Here is a 16,638-nt window from a genome sequence, read left to right on the forward strand (position 1 = left end):
AAACATGGCTCACGCCTTTTTACTATTTAAGCGAAGCGTTTCCCACAATTTCCCATATGGGTGACTTAAAGGGGTAATTAGTAATAATCGCTGAATGAAATGGAATGGAATTTCTGTTAGCGGATCAGAGAGAGAGAGAGAGAGAGAGTGAGAGAGAGGTGGAGATGAGTGGGGTGGATGAAAGAAGAAGTAGAGAATGGCGATGAACAGAAAGGCAAGCCGAAAGAGAGGAAGCCCTTTCTTTCTTTTCTCTATTCGTACAATGCCAGCCCATATTCTTAATTCCCTGCAAAAATACACCCAAAACAGCATCCTGTACTTAGCCATTCAAAGTGCATCTCAAATATTGACCGCAAGCGCGTGATACCGCTGCCTTACGTCGCAGGATGTTTTGTGTTTGCAAAACAGCAAAAATATGTATACACCGGATGACAGCGTTGCGTCACAGCAAAATCTTTATATTGGTCATTTAAGTTGACAAGAATCGATGTTATGCAAGTTGTGCGCCTCAGATGTCTGTTTTCGACTTAACTTGCCATTCTTCGTATTGATTCACCAGAGCTGAGTATAGTTACAGTTTTGTGTTATACAGCGTCGTTTAATTGGAGCACTGAGATTGTGGGACGCGCGTCCCACCGTTGAGGTACATTGTATAAGTCCGATGCGCACCGAGGGATTTAACTGGTGAGCTACGTACAACACTGGCCGCGTGAATTGGAGCTACCAGCTCAGTGTGTGCGCTAGTTTCCTTGCTTAGCAAGGGTCATTCGTTGTCTTGGGCAAGAGCAATTAAGCGGATGGTTGTGCCGCCAGGCTGCCGCGTTTAATTTTTTTTAATACCTTCTCCTCCCCCCCCCCCCCATCACATTCCTCTCCCCATCCCTGTCTGCAAGAAAGAAAAACTCGACACAAGTTCACCGTGACCGAACTTCATGCGCGGGTCGATCGGTAAACCTGTGGTTTTCGGTGACGCTTGAAAGAATATTCGTTTTAATTGTCAAAGGGTGACGCACATTGTACAAGTGGATAATTTCTCACAGGTGCATAAACTCTATATAGCTGCTTTAAATCACCACAGATGCCAAATGCTTTTGCCAATTATTGATAAAATTTACATAACGGTAGGCAACAGTGAAGAAAAAAAAACTCAAAATCTATCATAACAATTGCTTTACTTAAAAGTGGGAGATTCAAATGCAGGCCTCCGTTTCACAAATCATTTGAATTCAGTTTCTGAGATTTACTGGCTACTTGTGTTGAAATCGATTCTAAAAACCGCTCATCTCATTTTTTTTCTGCCTAAAATCATATATTAATTTAACCTTATACCATGGGGGCCTGAATTGTCTAATGTCTTTATTTATTTGTTTGTTTGTTTGTTTGTTTGTTTGTTTGTTTGTTTGTTTGTTTAAGCAAAAAAACAAAACAAGATTTTAACTAGAGTGCATCCTAGATTCTAGCAAAGGGCACTTATAGATTTAATATATGGTTTCCTCTTTCCTACAACTTGTAAAGATGAAAAAAATCCAAGAGAGATAAACACTCTTAGACTTTATATTAAGCATTTGTCGCGGTATGTGAGCTCTTTTAAAATAACTGTTTAAACCAAACTCCGGCTAAAGTTTCGTCTGCAAGTTAAGAGACGCTGTTTAAGCATAATGCATTCCATCAAGTTTGAGAAGAGCCATGGTAACAGCATAACAATACGACAGTTACAACGTTAAAACGCGATTTGTACCGAACACGTTATAAAAAAAAATGTGTACTTTTGATATAAAGAGTATATCCCTCTCTCTCTCTCTCACCCTATCTTTGTCTCTCTCTCTCTCTCTCCCTCTCTCTCTCTCTCTCTTTCTCTCCCACACACATATATACACACACCTAAACAACCCCTCTCTCACACACACCTACATGTACGTACATACATACATACACACACCGTTTCTCTCTCTCTCTCTCTCTCTTTTTTCGATCAATGAAATCAGTGAAATGAATTGGAATTCATATTATTCTCTGACACCATTATAGAAAGCCTTTGATTTGCATGACCGTCTGTTTAAAAGTGCTAACTAGTAATTTCAGTCAATGATTTGCAGGTGTTCTCGAAGAAATATCCAGCCGAATCTACATAAACACATTCTCATTTACAGCATGACAGAATCGATCAAAATGTATTCCCACGTTATTTCACAGAGCGAGACAAACGATCTTAATGTGCTACTGCTGTTCTATACAGAGCAAAACAAACTGGCAAAATGCGTCCTCGATTTTTTTAATAAAACAGACTCAATCCACACGATGTAATCCGTCGCCTAGCTCCAAATGCGTTCACGCGACATGAAATGAAATGACATTGATTGCATTATATCACAAAGAGCCATCAACAAATTTCCACTAGACATCATGGTATAGTCATCATCAAGCCACGTGATTGAAAAAAAACATTCTGGAGATCGCTGCGTGTTTTTCCACCCATCGAATTGACCGCACCCCCTCTGTGTGCTTCCCGTTACAGCGGAAGAGCGCGTATCGGGTGACACAGCCCCATATTAACACACCTATACGGACATTAAGACCCCGTTCCCATACCTAAATCGATCTAGCAGGATCGATCCGTCTCCCAGGGGTTTCTCGCTTAATTGCATTCAGTTTAAGCGGCTAAGATGTCTGGCACGCCTACTGAAGCTGCTTAACGATAGTTTATTATCCCCTAACAGCTTCAGTAGGCTTGCCAGACATCAGAAGCGCATAAGCTGAATGCTTGGTGATAAAGCAAGGGAGTTGAGGGTTTGCTGGTATGAGCATGTTAGACGGAGAGAAGAAACATGTGGGACAGAGAATGCAATGAAACCCCCAGGAAAAAAAATAAAAATAAAAAGGAAGGACAAGGAAAAGATATAAGGATGCAATCATTGAGAATATGAAAGAGTTGGGAGTTTAAATGGCTATGTGCAGGACTGGTGTGGGTGGAGACGGATAATCCGCTGTGGCAACCCCTGAAAAGAGACAGGTCCGAAAGAAAAGGGACAAAATCGGTCTGGATAACACGACCACGATTGCTTGGTTGAGATTGCGATTGTGTGAACTGAATCTCATCTACCACAATTGAGAGAGAGAGAGAGAGAGAGAGAGAGAGAGAGAGAGAGAGAGACCATTCACACATATTACAATCAACGATATCGCCTTCTAGCATAAAAAAAACGAAGATAACAGTTATTCAAAAGCTAAAAAAACATAAATAGACCACTGCAACAGAGATCCAATTAACCTACAGGGAAAGCACAAGCGCGAGCACCTTCAGAAAATTTCGCAAACCAAGTCGCATTTACACTTTCTGATAGCCCCTATCACACTCACTAAGTAAATTTTCCCTTGATACCAGTGCAATAACAGGTCACATGTGTAATGAACCTGATAAAAAAGGCATCTTTCAGTTTGAATTTCTGGGTCACACAACGATCAGCCGGTGAGAAAATTCTGTCTGCTCGAGCAGTTAAGGATTATGGAGAGAACGAGGATTGTACTTCTTACTTTGATATCTGTCCTTGCAGTTGTGCCTCACACAGGTAAATTTTCCAAAATTAAATTGACCATCTTAGTCTTTTCTTTTCATTTTATTAGGTTTCAATGTTGGATGTTTTACTTTCTCTCTTCGCGGTGATTTGAACTAATTCAACCGTGAAAAAAAAGTGCGGAAATTTGAATGTAGGTAGTTGCTTTTTTATTCGCAAGATGGGCTATGAGAACCACTATTTGTTGACATGTCCCGCGTTGTCTCAAGAGAGCGGTTAATGTTAACTGATAATACAATGGATGACGTTTGCATTTCAAAGAATTTCTCTGCAGTCCAATGCTTAATTATGGATACATACACAAATCAAAAATTCTAGCTGTTACATAGAATGCAATGTAATGTTGAAACAATCAGATTGAAAAGATGATCAAATATATATTAATCTAAGCAAAACCAATAATTATCAAGACTTTCCGGGGAATATCCTTACATTCAATCCTTACAATTCAATCCTTAGATTCAGAAAATGTCTTTTACGACCGTTAGTAATTAGGAATTATAAATATGTTCATAAGTATGTGTTTTATTCAATATCTCTAGCACATGCACAGACCGTCAAGATCGCAGCGATTCCCGGACTACGGGTGGTAACCGGATCCTCGTTCAATTTGACCTGTACCGTAAGCAATCACAACTTCACGGCTGGGAATCAGATATACTGGAAATTCAACGGTGAAGCAGTAGTCGATACACAGAGCCATAAAATAGCAGATAAATTCAAAGACCGCTTTGGAATTCTTAATGGAAATAATGTTCAAATCCTTACTAGAACAGGTAAGAATCATCTGTTTTTTTTTTGTTTGTTTTGTTTTTTTTTTTTAAGTTGGATGCGAAGTCATGTATTATAATGTGCATTGAATTCATGACTCTACTCGACCGTGGTTTCATTTACGTTTTGTCATTGTTATCAGTGATGAATGAAGGCATTTTGACTTTAAAAGGCAGATACCTGTTATCCTTTTTTTATCCATACCATTGCAAACAGAATTAGTGGGCTTATATAAAAATATTGTAGACAAGGAATCATATGACGTTTTAGTTTACCACAGAAAAATAAAGCAATAAAGAAACTAAAAGCATATATGACCTCTATACTTCAGAGGCAAATACAGAGGACGCAGGAACATATGAATGTGAATTAAAAGATCAAGACAATTCACTTAGTAGGGATACAGTTTCCCTGCAAGTGGCAGGTAAGTTGGTGTGGGTTTGAGCTAAAATAGGCACGGTTGCTGTAAGGTGGCTCCTGAACAGTTTTCAGCGTGTGCATTAAGCATTGACACTTTCAGCATGCTATTAAAATAGGATACAAATGCTAATGGTAAAATTGCCTATGCTTTTGATGTCTTACTGCCATATGCCCTCTCATATTACATGTAGTTATTGGGTTTTCCCCCTTCCTTAAACTTAAATATATTTAAATTTTGTATGAACTCCATGTTAAGAAATATATCAGCTTTTCTTGCGTCTTCGTTTTTGTTAATCAAACAACCAGTTTGTTCCTAGGTGACCGATTTACGCTTTATTTCTTGCAGATTCATTTTCTTCTAATGCCCCACCATCCACCACCAAACCAAGCACCACTTCAAAGACGTCAACGCCAACTCCTAAAACTGACCGCAACATATCAGCAGGTAGGTGTCTTTTCTTAGATACAGCTCTAACTAGACCTGCGCTAAGAAATGAGGGAAATGAATAAAATAATAGAAGAGAAAATTAGATTATGGCATGGATAAATATGGATAAATATAAGTATATGAATCGATTATTGCATTATTTTTCTTTTCTGAACTGTTGAGTCGCGGAGGGCAGGCTAAATATATGTAGGAAAATTCATACAACTGTCTAACTTCCAAAATGGAGTTAAAATTCGCCGTTGCAGAACTCGTATGAATATATCTTTGTATTTTTGTTTGCTAAAAGGATAGCCTCCATATGTAGCAATAAAAACACTGGCTTTTATTTTGATGCATTATACTAGGGGCTAAATATGATGAAATATAGTCTAAACTGAAGCGGTTCTAGTTAAAGAAGAAGTAAACGGGCTACGTGTAATTGCTGTACATTCTTATCAGCGCCCGTAAGTCAACACTGCAATTTGCTACGACGCGACAGATAAATTGTTCAAATACTGATTTTATTTTCAATCATGAGATAGAAATGCAGCTGTCATACGTTGATTTGGCCGAAAGACAGGAAAATGGCGGTCTACCAAACGGAAGTGAAATTCTATAGTTGGAACTGAATCAGAAACCGTTTTTGTTTTCGAGATAATTAGTGTACTCTTAATCATCGACAGATTCATCGGTATTAATGAAATGAAACGAGAAGTGCACAAGAGATTTGTGAACGATAAAAAATTAAAATTGTTATCGAAAAGATCTATTTTAAATAAGCAATCCTTTAACTATCTAGATATGCATTTGTCTTGCTGTTGATAATCATTGTTAAGGTAAGGAGGTAAATAATATCTATCTACATCCTATTTCATAGGCCCCATTCCCAAAGGTCCCATTTAGGACAGGGGACTAACTAGTCCGAGGATCAAATATGGCCAACCCACTTGAATACTCCCCATGGGATATCTATTCAGTGTCTATTAGCGGATTAGACAGCAAGTTTTGTAGTTGGTCGCCATATTTGACCCTGGGACTAGTTAGTCCCCTATTCTGAACGGGGCAAAGACACCATCGATCTAACTCTGAGGGGACTCTTGCTGTGTGCAATCAGACTAAATAAATGACATGCCTCCTCCTAGCGTTGAGCAGAATACTTCAAAGGTGGTGATTATACGAGAACGTTGGACACGAGAGTGGGCGCACGTGTTATTCACTTAAGCTGACTACACTCAGCGCGAGTCCATGCAGAGTTGGATCCATCTACGTGGTGTCTTTAGGAATGATGGTCACTGATACAGAAAGATATTATGCTTTCATGTGTAATCTCTGTAAGCAGAAATTATTAATTAGTAATTTCATCTCGTCAGTTGTGACGTACATGTAAAACTGTTTGTAAATTAAATTTTTGCCATTGGCTATTAAATTTTTTAAATATAACCTTTCTTTTTAGCCTCAAGTATCAAGAGCAATGGTCTTTGGTGCGCGCTTATGACATGGACTTGTTTTCTGATGTCACTCCGGAAATACATGTAATATTAGTTTATAGTTTTTTGCAATTTTATAGTGACAGTTCCTGGGTACACAGCTTGGACATAAAATGTTTTTTGTTATTCTTGTTTTAAAAAAATAATCAAGTTTGACAATCATGATTTCAACAACATGTCAGCATTTTTTTCTGACAGTTTTCTAGGGCTTTGTCCATTGCGCCATTTTAGATATTTAGTAATTTCAGCAAGCTGATGATCAGCCCGACATTTAGTCATGCTCAATCTGTTTTGTATTTACATAAAAATATATTATTATGCAGTTTAATTACTGGACAAACCAGACAGTTATATTCTATCAGGTTTTTGCGATTTCCAACGTGTAACACTGAGTTAACCATTGAAATGTTCATAATTTTTAAGGGAAATAGTTACGACCAAATGGCATCACTAAACGATTGATGCTGTCCACGTATGCTGACTCCTTCTCTCCAAAACCAAATAAAAGTGAGGCAAGAACTTGTTGTTCACCCAGGCCGTAGCCAACAATTTCAAAAGGGGGGTTCTTTTTCTGAAAAAGTGGACCTTTTCCCATAAAAACTTCATGTACCTAGATCAAATTTTACCCAGAGTGGTCCTTTTCCCAGCAAAAGGGACGGTTCTTTCGAACCCCCCGAACCCCCCCCTCTGGCTACGGGCCTGCACCTATAGTTTACTCTACCAGTAAACCTAGGGCGCATTCAGAGCCAGTTGATCCGAGGACTAACTAGTCAAATATGGTGCGAAACACTTATAAGCGCGCCGAGATTTAATTTCTCTGTCCCTGCTGGGAGGTCTCGCACGGAAGGCGGGAATCCATTGTCAAGCGCACACATATTTGATCCACGGACTATTCCGTCCTCGGATGAACGAGTTCTGAATGCGCTCCTAGATTGCATTGAACTAAATATTTTGCCTAGACGTACATGAACAATACAGCTAAATTAGAGTTTCATGAACAGAATGTCTAAGGTTGGCAATATTAGGATAGTATAAGGAATGCATATATACACACACTGGAGAATAGAAGTGTCACCCCCTGAATCAGAGTAATCAAAGTTATTAACCTGAAGAGGCGGAATATAAGCAACGTCAGAATATCGATACAGTTGAATTGTTAAGTCAGAAGCGTTTCTTTTTGTGAAATTTGATGTTAATAAAATGACACCAGGAGCATATCATTCCACAGTCATTTATCTCCCCCAAAGTACTGGTTCAGTAGGGGTGACACTTCTATTGTCCAGTGTGTGTACATGTTTAACCGGCAACACTCCTTCACCCCCCCCCCCCCCTCAACTTTGAACCCCCACCAAACTCTTCTGTTTATTCAGTGGACTTCACCAAGGCTGCCTTTGAAACGACCGTTATGAGTAATGAACTTTATCAGGGCAACACCGAATAAGTAAACTCTAAGAGTGAAGCTTATTTATCTGAAGGCCACATAAAATGACGCATATGACCCGTATTAGACCGGCTACTAAAATGAGCGGTAATAAGATATTTGTAATTTGTATATATATATTTTTTAATTTGAAAATCTATTACCACTAGTAAAGCATAGTTTAGGTGACTTCATGCCTTTTCAATTTATTTATTTATTTATTTATTTATTATTATTATTATTATTATTATTATTATTATTATTATTATTATTAATTCAGTATGCAAACTTTAAACTGTGATATAAATTCATAACGGTCCATTTTAAAAAATCCAGGCTTGCGTCTGAGTGTATAGAAAGTAGTACTGTTACCAATCTTGGCCTTAAAGTAGTTCGCAAGATATCTTTATCTCATATTCTGTTTATTTGGTTACATTTCCCACATCTTATCAGTTTGAACTTGTGGGTTTAATTTGACGTTATGACTGGGTGATATGCAAAGCTAGTACTTTAAATCTATGTCAATTTTTTGTAATTCTAAACCTTTCCCTGTATATAATGCACTGATGCTGTGGCAAAAGCGAGCAATAAAAAAGGATATCATTTTAAATAAATGATTATTTGTTTTAGAACCTTGTGTGTTGTTAGATTCTTTAAATCATATTTTACACTAAAGTTGATACTAATTGTATGAAATTGTTGCCGTGTTGTTATTTTCTTCTTTCGCTTGTTCCAATATTTTCCAATTTTGGAGGTCGTTGGGGCGGGGGATAGATTCCCCATTCTCTCGAGGGAGGGGTCAATTATTGGCCCACCGTGTCCACTGGATTTATACTAAATTCAGGTAGTCCGATTATCTTCTGACTGGTCTTCTTAAACCTAATGGCCGAAAAACTTAGAAGAAACGTACATGTATACGATCTTCAAAGCTCTTGATATTCGTAAGAAAAATGTTACATGTAGGCTACATGATTTGCTGGTTGGAATAACGTTGCTAATCTTCTCTCTGCAGGTTGCATTCTTACTAATCCTCGGATAGGTATGCGACATGGTGTTTGACGAGAAAACAGACGTACTAGTGATTTGAAAACGTATAATCCACACAAATTAAACCCAGATTTTACCTTTATTCAAATTTTAAATGCCATAAAAGTTGCATGGCTGGAAAAAATGAGGACTTATCATATAACAACTGGAATAGAGCGCGCGGTGCCTTGTAAGCCACTCATTGGAACATTTGATATCCATTTCGTCTGCGTTTGAGGGCAGGTATTGTTTGTGGAAAAAAAAAGGGCGGGGGGTCCGGTGCACACATGTAGCAGTTTCTCTCTCTCTTCATGAATTTAAGATGTACTAGTAATAAAAGATTAGCGTTCGTCAGCCTATTTGCTTTGTATGCACCTTTCCTTCATGTACATGCTCAGAAATAGGCTTTGCTTGCTCTTTCAGAAACACAAACACGTTTTCATATGTTGGAATATGCAGCGAATAAATAGATGTCATATGTTTAGTGTACTGAAATTAAATATAAATTTTAATTTTATTCAAAGTGTGTTAAAGAAGCATGTTGAAAATCTGGTGTCACTTCAAGCACGCGATACTGTCAGAATGTGAATATCATGTCATTTACTGTGCTATTTGCAAAACGTGTACAGAACGCTTACATAGGTCAGGCCAGTCGAATAGACCAAGACTGGGTTCTCATACCTAGATCGTTCCATCTGGATCGATTTAACTCCCTGGGGAGTCTCACTAAATTGCTGTCAACTAACCGGTTACACGTTTGTCACGCCTACCGAATCAGTAAGGGGTAAAGATAATTACCCCCTAACAGCTTTACTAGGAGTGACAGACATTTAAGCCGGTTACGTTGATACTAGTTTAGTGAGACTCCCCAGGAAGATAGATCGATCTAAATATCTGTGGGAATGGTCCCTTACCAGCACAGATTAAAGCCCCATTCCCATAGATATTTAGAACGATCTATCCCCCTGGGAAGTCTCACTAGATTGGTGTCAGCTTTAAGCCTTTACAAGCTTAAATGTCTGTCCCGCCTACTAAAAGCTGAAAGGGGGTAATTAACTATGGTGCACGCTCGGCTGACAACAATTTAGCGTGAACCCCCAGGGAGTTAGGTCGATCCAGATGGATCGATCTAAATCTCTGGGAATGCAGTCTAAGTGAGGGTACCCAAATAACATATGAAAGATCCAACTCTACACAGAGCACACGAAAGGGGACTTTTTTCCGCTCAACTACACACACTGGACAAAAGAAGTGTCACCCCTACTGAGCCAATACTATGGGGGAGATAAATGACTGTGGAATGATATGCTCCTGGTATCATTTTATTAACATCAAATTTCACAAAAAATCACAAAATGAGAACAAAATATACATTCTACCAAAATATGTAGTTTCAAGTCCAAAATTAGTACTTAGTGGCATAGCCACGTGAACTAATAATAGGTGCCAGTCTACGAAGCAAGGATTCATTGAATTGTCTGATGCGTTCAGGGCTTATGCTGGCCCAAGCATGAAACACTGAATATAACAGAGTTTCTCTGCTGGTTAGACGGGCATTTGTAAAAAGTTTTCACATATCATTCCACACATTTTCTATTATGTTTGTATCCGGACTCTGGGCAGGCCACATCACCCTGCGAATGTCCTGTTGGTCAAACCAATCATCAACTGCTCTGGGCCTGTGACAAGGAGCATTGTCATCCTGGTGAACAGATGTATAATTCCTTTCACCAAACATGTTAGTAATAGATGGTAGCAAGCCTGACTCCAAAACTATATATTGTCACAGTGATATTATGGGCTTACATGGAGTTTAGCATGCACGTCATTTGATATAATTGAATTTACCAAGTCAGTAGTGAGGTTAATATTGACATTCTCTTGCCGTCAATATCTTACCTGATGGGTTCCAGGCACAACAAAAATTCTCGTTTAGTTTCAGACAAGGTGTTACGGAGCTTACGATTGCAGTAGATGTGACCGACCGCAGCAATGGAACTTGATTTCAGCGAGGACTTGATTACAAGTCCTTGGTTTCAGCAAGTTTTTTTTTCTGTAATGCGCCATAGCAAAAAAAACAACAACAATCACAATAATGTCTTCCGTACCATGGGATATAGCTACTGCAGTGCGTTCCTTCCGGTCAAACTTGGCTGGTATCAGTATAAATGCGTAGACTGCGCCATGTAGCGGAGATGCAGCGAGGATCGCATGTTTTTAACTGAAAGTTTCACCCTTTCAGTGTTATAAAACTTTATTTGGAATGATGTAAAATGATACATGTAAGTGGAGGATCCTTTCTGTGACAATGGAGTGAATTGTTAATGGTTATAATAATAATAATAGGCTTCTTATATGGCGCCTTATATGCTACCTCGAGGCGCCTTACAATAATGGATAATATAACTAAAATTATTAAAATGACTACAATATCTAAATCTAAAACATAAATTGGAAATCATTTAAAATTAACACTATTAAAAACACAATCTTATTGAAATATTGTCAGAATTCCAACTCACTATTATTAGTATAGGGCTGCCATTATTTTTTCCACACCTGGTCTTTTTATTTTTGGCGGCTGGATGGGTGAAATTGTTGCACGCGACGTCAAGGGCAACCACCATATACCGTATCCTGTTGCCGTTTTAGACGGAATCCTCTGGTTTCTTACAATGAAGTCCTTTTTGATAAGTAGACATTTGGAACTATTCAGTGCTTCAATTGCGTTAAAAATCCACAGTCGTTGCAGAGGTCCTTTGATTTTCTGTTGATAAAGCACTACCAAAGACATTTCATAAACGATTTGAGAGTTTCCGGTAGGCCTACTTTATAAAGATCAAGTAGAATACGTGAGATTATAAATCTTCACGGTTACAGCAACATTAGAAAATCATCTCATTCCTTAGTTCACGGTCATTAATATCATCAACAGCATAATCTTTATGATTGTTTCATAAATGTTTTATCAACTTTTTCTACTTTCGTTCTAGAGTTTATATTAAGGTACATGTAGGTCTATTCGTTAAATAGACGCGTAGCTTTTTTCGGCCTTGCAACCGTGTATTACAAATTTTCCACCGTCCTGAAAAAAAAACATAAATAGATTAAATAAATAAATAAATAAATAAATAAATAAATAATTGATCAATGTAGGAAAAACCTGGTTAAATCTAGTGATTTCATTTTTAATACGTCCTGCGTTTTACAGATGATATAATACACCGGGACCTTTTGTGTTTAAGATTTTTTAAGTCTACACACACTGGACAATAGAAGTGTCACCCCCTGAATCAGAGTAATCAAAGTTATTAACCTGAAGAGGCGGAATATAAGCAACGTCAGAATATCGATACAGTTGAATTGTTCAGTCAGAAACGTCTCTTATGTGAAATTTGATGTTAATAAAATGATACCAGGAGTATATCATTCCACAGTCATTTATCTCCCCCAAAGTATTGATTCAGTAGGGGTGACACTTCTATTGTCCAGTGTGTGTATGTATGGAGGAGCCACACTCAGTTCACTTTCATCACTCTGTAAAATGTCTTTTATTTCTCTCTCAGACTTTCATGATAATGCCTATGATATGGATCAGAAATAGTCGCCCGATAATTTAACTATTCATCAGACACCAGAAAATGGTGGAAAAAAGGCGAAATAGATACATTACATTACATCACTATATATGAAATAATTATAACCATTAGGGCGAAAAATAAAATCTGACAAAACGTGCCAAAAGATGCGATGAAATTGAATATTTTTTGTTGAGCATCTATCTGATTTGTAATAATAATAATAAAGTGCACAATAGTCGGTCATACTTGGAACAGCTCATATATATTGCGAAAAGTGCTGTCTAAGCTGCAGGAAGGAGCCAAGACACAACCAAAAAGAAAGACCCAAAAACACATCTAAGAACTGGAGGAATTCCCATCATCATCATCATCATCATCATAATAATAATAATAATAATAATAATAATAATAATAATAATAAAGTACAATACCTTTATTAATCCTGGCAAAGACCTCCAGAAACTTTCGTTCGGGATCATCTCCGCCCCCTTGGCGCCTTTAACAAACCTCATCACTAACACTCCTCCTATGAGATATACCACCACCGCACATATCACACTGTAATGTAGATATCAATTTATAATAATAATAATAATAATAATAATAATAATAATAATAATAAAAATATGTATATAAATATTAAAAAATCTAAAATCTGAGCGGTTTCCGGATACAATGGACCCCCCTCTCCCCCCTTTTTTCCGCAAAATATATACATTTTAATGTTATACATGTATGATATATTTCTACATTATCAATTTTTCTAGTATCCTAAAGCTATGACGCATACTTACATGATTATTAAAATACTTCCAGCACTGAGTCCGCCCGCTGACCCACCTGCTACGCATGCGTACTTCGTTTTCAGAGTCATATACTAAAATTCAAAAAAGAAAAAAAAAATGAATGTTCCAACTATTGTTAGATAAATTGATTAATTGTCTAAAAAAGCCTAAAATCCGCAACCTTGAACTATCAATAAGCCTACAAGTGCATCTTTAAAACACTGATATCGCCGTTAACTTCACAATTTAAGTAGCTTTAAATATGGCGTCTTGCAATAATACAAATTCATAGATAGAGAGTGTGTGTGTGCGTGTTGTTGCAAATCAAAAAGGCTCCAAGTGGTAGCCAATAAGATCGTCGTAAATGCAAACCAAAATATTCTATGATGAAGAAGAGAGAGAGAGAGAGAGAGGGAGAAACAGACAGAGAGAGACAGAACGTACGTATTTTGCCTGACCCACTTCACCCTGCGCCGTTAGGTCTCCTTCATTTGGACCGCAGTCTATGCTAACGTACGAATCTCTGCAAGAAAATTATGTAGGCCCTTGACGTGTATTAATAATAATAATAGTTATTATTATTATTATTATTATTATTATTGTTATTATTATTATTATTATTAAATCACCATCGATTTCCCTAGTACCCAGTTTTCATCCCCTATATACAAGGGATCCCCATTACATTACGTACAGTGCGTTTATTTCCGTGTAGTAATACTTTGTTTTAAGCAACTGAGCAAGTTGGGTTTTACCAATAAAAATGTGGTTTAAATAAATAAATAAATAAATAAATAAACGCACGAATAAATAAATACATAAATAAATACATAAAATAATTAAGGGGAAAACGAAAATGAAACTGAGCTGCTGAAGACAGCAATCTCAAACATCTATATACCTTGTAACCCCAACCGTGTCCACAGCCTGATAATGGATGGTCAGTCCGTTGGTGGGATCGTTAATGAACTCAGCACTCTCCTGTATTCCGATAGGATAGGTGTCCCCTCCCCGACTCTGACACGCCTGGAATCATGGTGAAATCTCGCTTAGAGCAACGGCGGATCCAGGGTTTATCTTGGGTACTTGTCCTTTTTTTGTTTTCGTATTTTGTTTAACAATTTTCCATACGTATTGTTCACAATAAAGTGAAACCATGCAAAATTCTGGCAACCTCTCCCCTTCCCTCACCTCCCTCCCCTAGCGAAACCCTAGACCCGCCAGTTAATTTGGATGAGCAGCTTATCATTAATAGATGCGGACTATGACATTTTCATTGACATTTCTTTCCTTTTCGGAAGAAAATGTCGCTAAAAACACGCTAATGCTGTTAGTTCGTTAGTCCGCGGATCAACTTTGGTTGTTAATGCGGCCTTAGACTCTTAAAAAATGGTTTAATTTTTACCATCTCCTTACAAGAGACATTGGAAAAACCATTTATTTTTTTTTTAATCAACAACACTGCCTCAGCTTATGCTTACAAACTTAATACACTCAATACACTGTTTTCATAACCAAAAACGAAGAAAAAATCCGTTTACAGAGACAGAGGTGCAACCTGCACCCTCGTTGAATGGACTGCATGGGTTCCACGAGAATTGATCAGTGGCCCCTGGTTCAGTGTCTGCGATATCTTTGAATCTGTAAATAGATAAAAATCATTTAAAGGATTCCATCTCCAAAACTTAAGAAACAAGCCAACATGAAGTATATCTTACACAGTTTTTTTTTCTATTATTTGAAACGGTGACAGTTGAACCGACACAACGGCTGCTAATGTAGAGCTAGGACGTCGGAAAAGCGGAAGATCTGCAGCTTTGGTCGAGCCCACACATTCTAAATATATTTTGTTTTTGTATAATAAGTATAGGTCTCACGTTAAGTCCAAGGTAGAGAGGATCCGAATTAATTTTAAATGTAGTTTGTTAGTAATTTAAGCATTCTCTCTTGTCACCTTGGCTCTTACTAGTTATCACAGGAAATCTAGGAGAGCATTTGTGAGTACTGCTCAGAAGACTAGCCAGTCCTTATAAAAAAGCCAAGGTCAAATTAGCTTTATTACCGGCAATAGAGGCCTTACTGTTGGTCCACAAGTTATGAATTATTCCACAAGACAAAGAGTTATGCTTTTTACTGACAACTTGCAAAAACTTGGCACATTTAGTGTGCTTAACTGTCTTCAATATTCATAATTTTAGACCGTCTTTCCAAAATCTATACACATAAATTACACTTGCAATTGAGGAAATGGTTTGAAACCATATTGAGGAACTTTTTAGACCAAAAGTAAACACTCATGATAACACATGACACATAACACATGCTAAAATGCAGTACAATATACAATATTACAAAATATACCGTGGTGTATTGTCCGTATTAGCCAGCGGTGTAAGATCGATAATGCCACCACTACTTTCACATCTACATGCTGTCTTCTTGGTACAGTCTATGTTCAGGATCCCTCCCACCGCCGCCACCAGTGTCAAAACTGCCATCAACCGTATACTTATTCTTTCATAAAAAGTCTTCATGTTTAATCCATAAATAGTCCCTTCAATTTCTGATACCCTGTAACATGCAGATAATGAACTTAAGTCAGTGCGTTGACACAGATTGACACAGTATTCTCTTTTTATCAGTAGCGAGTTCTGCTGTAAATTTGTAATATGCGCCCCGTGTAGTAATGTCCTTAATGATAAGATAATGATTTGCAATAGCCCAGTTGAAGTGTATGAAATGAACGACATCAACTTTGAAATGGAGGTTCAGAGTATTTCTATCGGTTTTAAGGATTGTGATTACATGCAAAAAAAGAAACTGGAAGAAGAGAGATACAGTAGTAAAGGGGCAACGATATTCAGCGTTTACAGTAATTTGGTGGAAATGTAATCACAGCCCAATTAGGTCAAAGGGCACATTGTGATGCAGGCCCGTAGCCAGGGGGGGTTCGGGGGGTTCGAAAGAACCACCCCTTTTGCTGGGAAAAGGTAAAGAACCACCCCTTTTGCTGGGAAAAGGTCCACTTTGGGTAAAATTTGGTCTAGGTACATGAAGTTTTTATGGAAAAAGGTCCACTTTTTCAGAAAAAGAACCCCCCTTTTGAAATTGCTGGCTACGGGCCTGTGATGTCAGCTGATATTGAGAGG

The 16,638-nt window shown here is 37.8% G+C and overlaps 2 protein-coding genes across 4 annotated transcripts; one reads left to right on the top strand and one right to left on the bottom strand.

The window, feature by feature from the left end:
* The first annotated feature begins 3,384 nt into the window (after positions 1-3,384).
* On the top strand, positions 3,385-8,729 carry LOC106156126 (uncharacterized). The gene is made up of 5 exons (XM_013531235.3): positions 3,385-3,566; positions 4,115-4,348; positions 4,675-4,767; positions 5,110-5,208; positions 6,644-8,729. Exons 1-5 carry the CDS (start codon positions 3,503-3,505, stop codon positions 6,724-6,726), a joined length of 573 nt encoding a protein of 190 aa, XP_013386689.2. The 5' UTR covers positions 3,385-3,502; the 3' UTR covers positions 6,727-8,729.
* On the bottom strand, positions 5,220-16,151 carry LOC106173187 (uncharacterized). 3 transcript variants are annotated; one of them, XM_087012425.1, is made up of 7 exons: positions 15,851-16,151; positions 15,031-15,130; positions 14,391-14,515; positions 13,934-14,012; positions 13,499-13,581; positions 13,136-13,262; positions 5,220-5,249 (listed from the first exon to the last, which is right to left on the bottom strand). In XM_087012425.1, exons 1-7 carry the CDS (start codon positions 16,021-16,023, stop codon positions 5,235-5,237), a joined length of 702 nt encoding a protein of 233 aa, XP_086868551.1. In that variant the 5' UTR covers positions 16,024-16,151; the 3' UTR covers positions 5,220-5,234. The 3 variants fall into 3 exon arrangements, with proteins under 3 accessions (XP_086868551.1, XP_086868552.1, XP_086868550.1); XM_087012426.1 differs by having other exon boundaries at positions 5,224-5,244; XM_087012424.1 differs by lacking the exon at positions 5,220-5,249 and adding an exon at positions 11,336-12,208.
* Between the last annotated feature and the right edge of the window lie 487 nt (positions 16,152-16,638).

Source organism: Lingula anatina, chromosome 5 (assembly GCF_051362555.1).
Source record: "Lingula anatina isolate TDL-2025a chromosome 5, LinAna3.0, whole genome shotgun sequence".
In the NCBI taxonomy this organism is placed as follows: Eukaryota; Metazoa; Brachiopoda; class Lingulata; order Lingulida; family Lingulidae; genus Lingula; species Lingula anatina.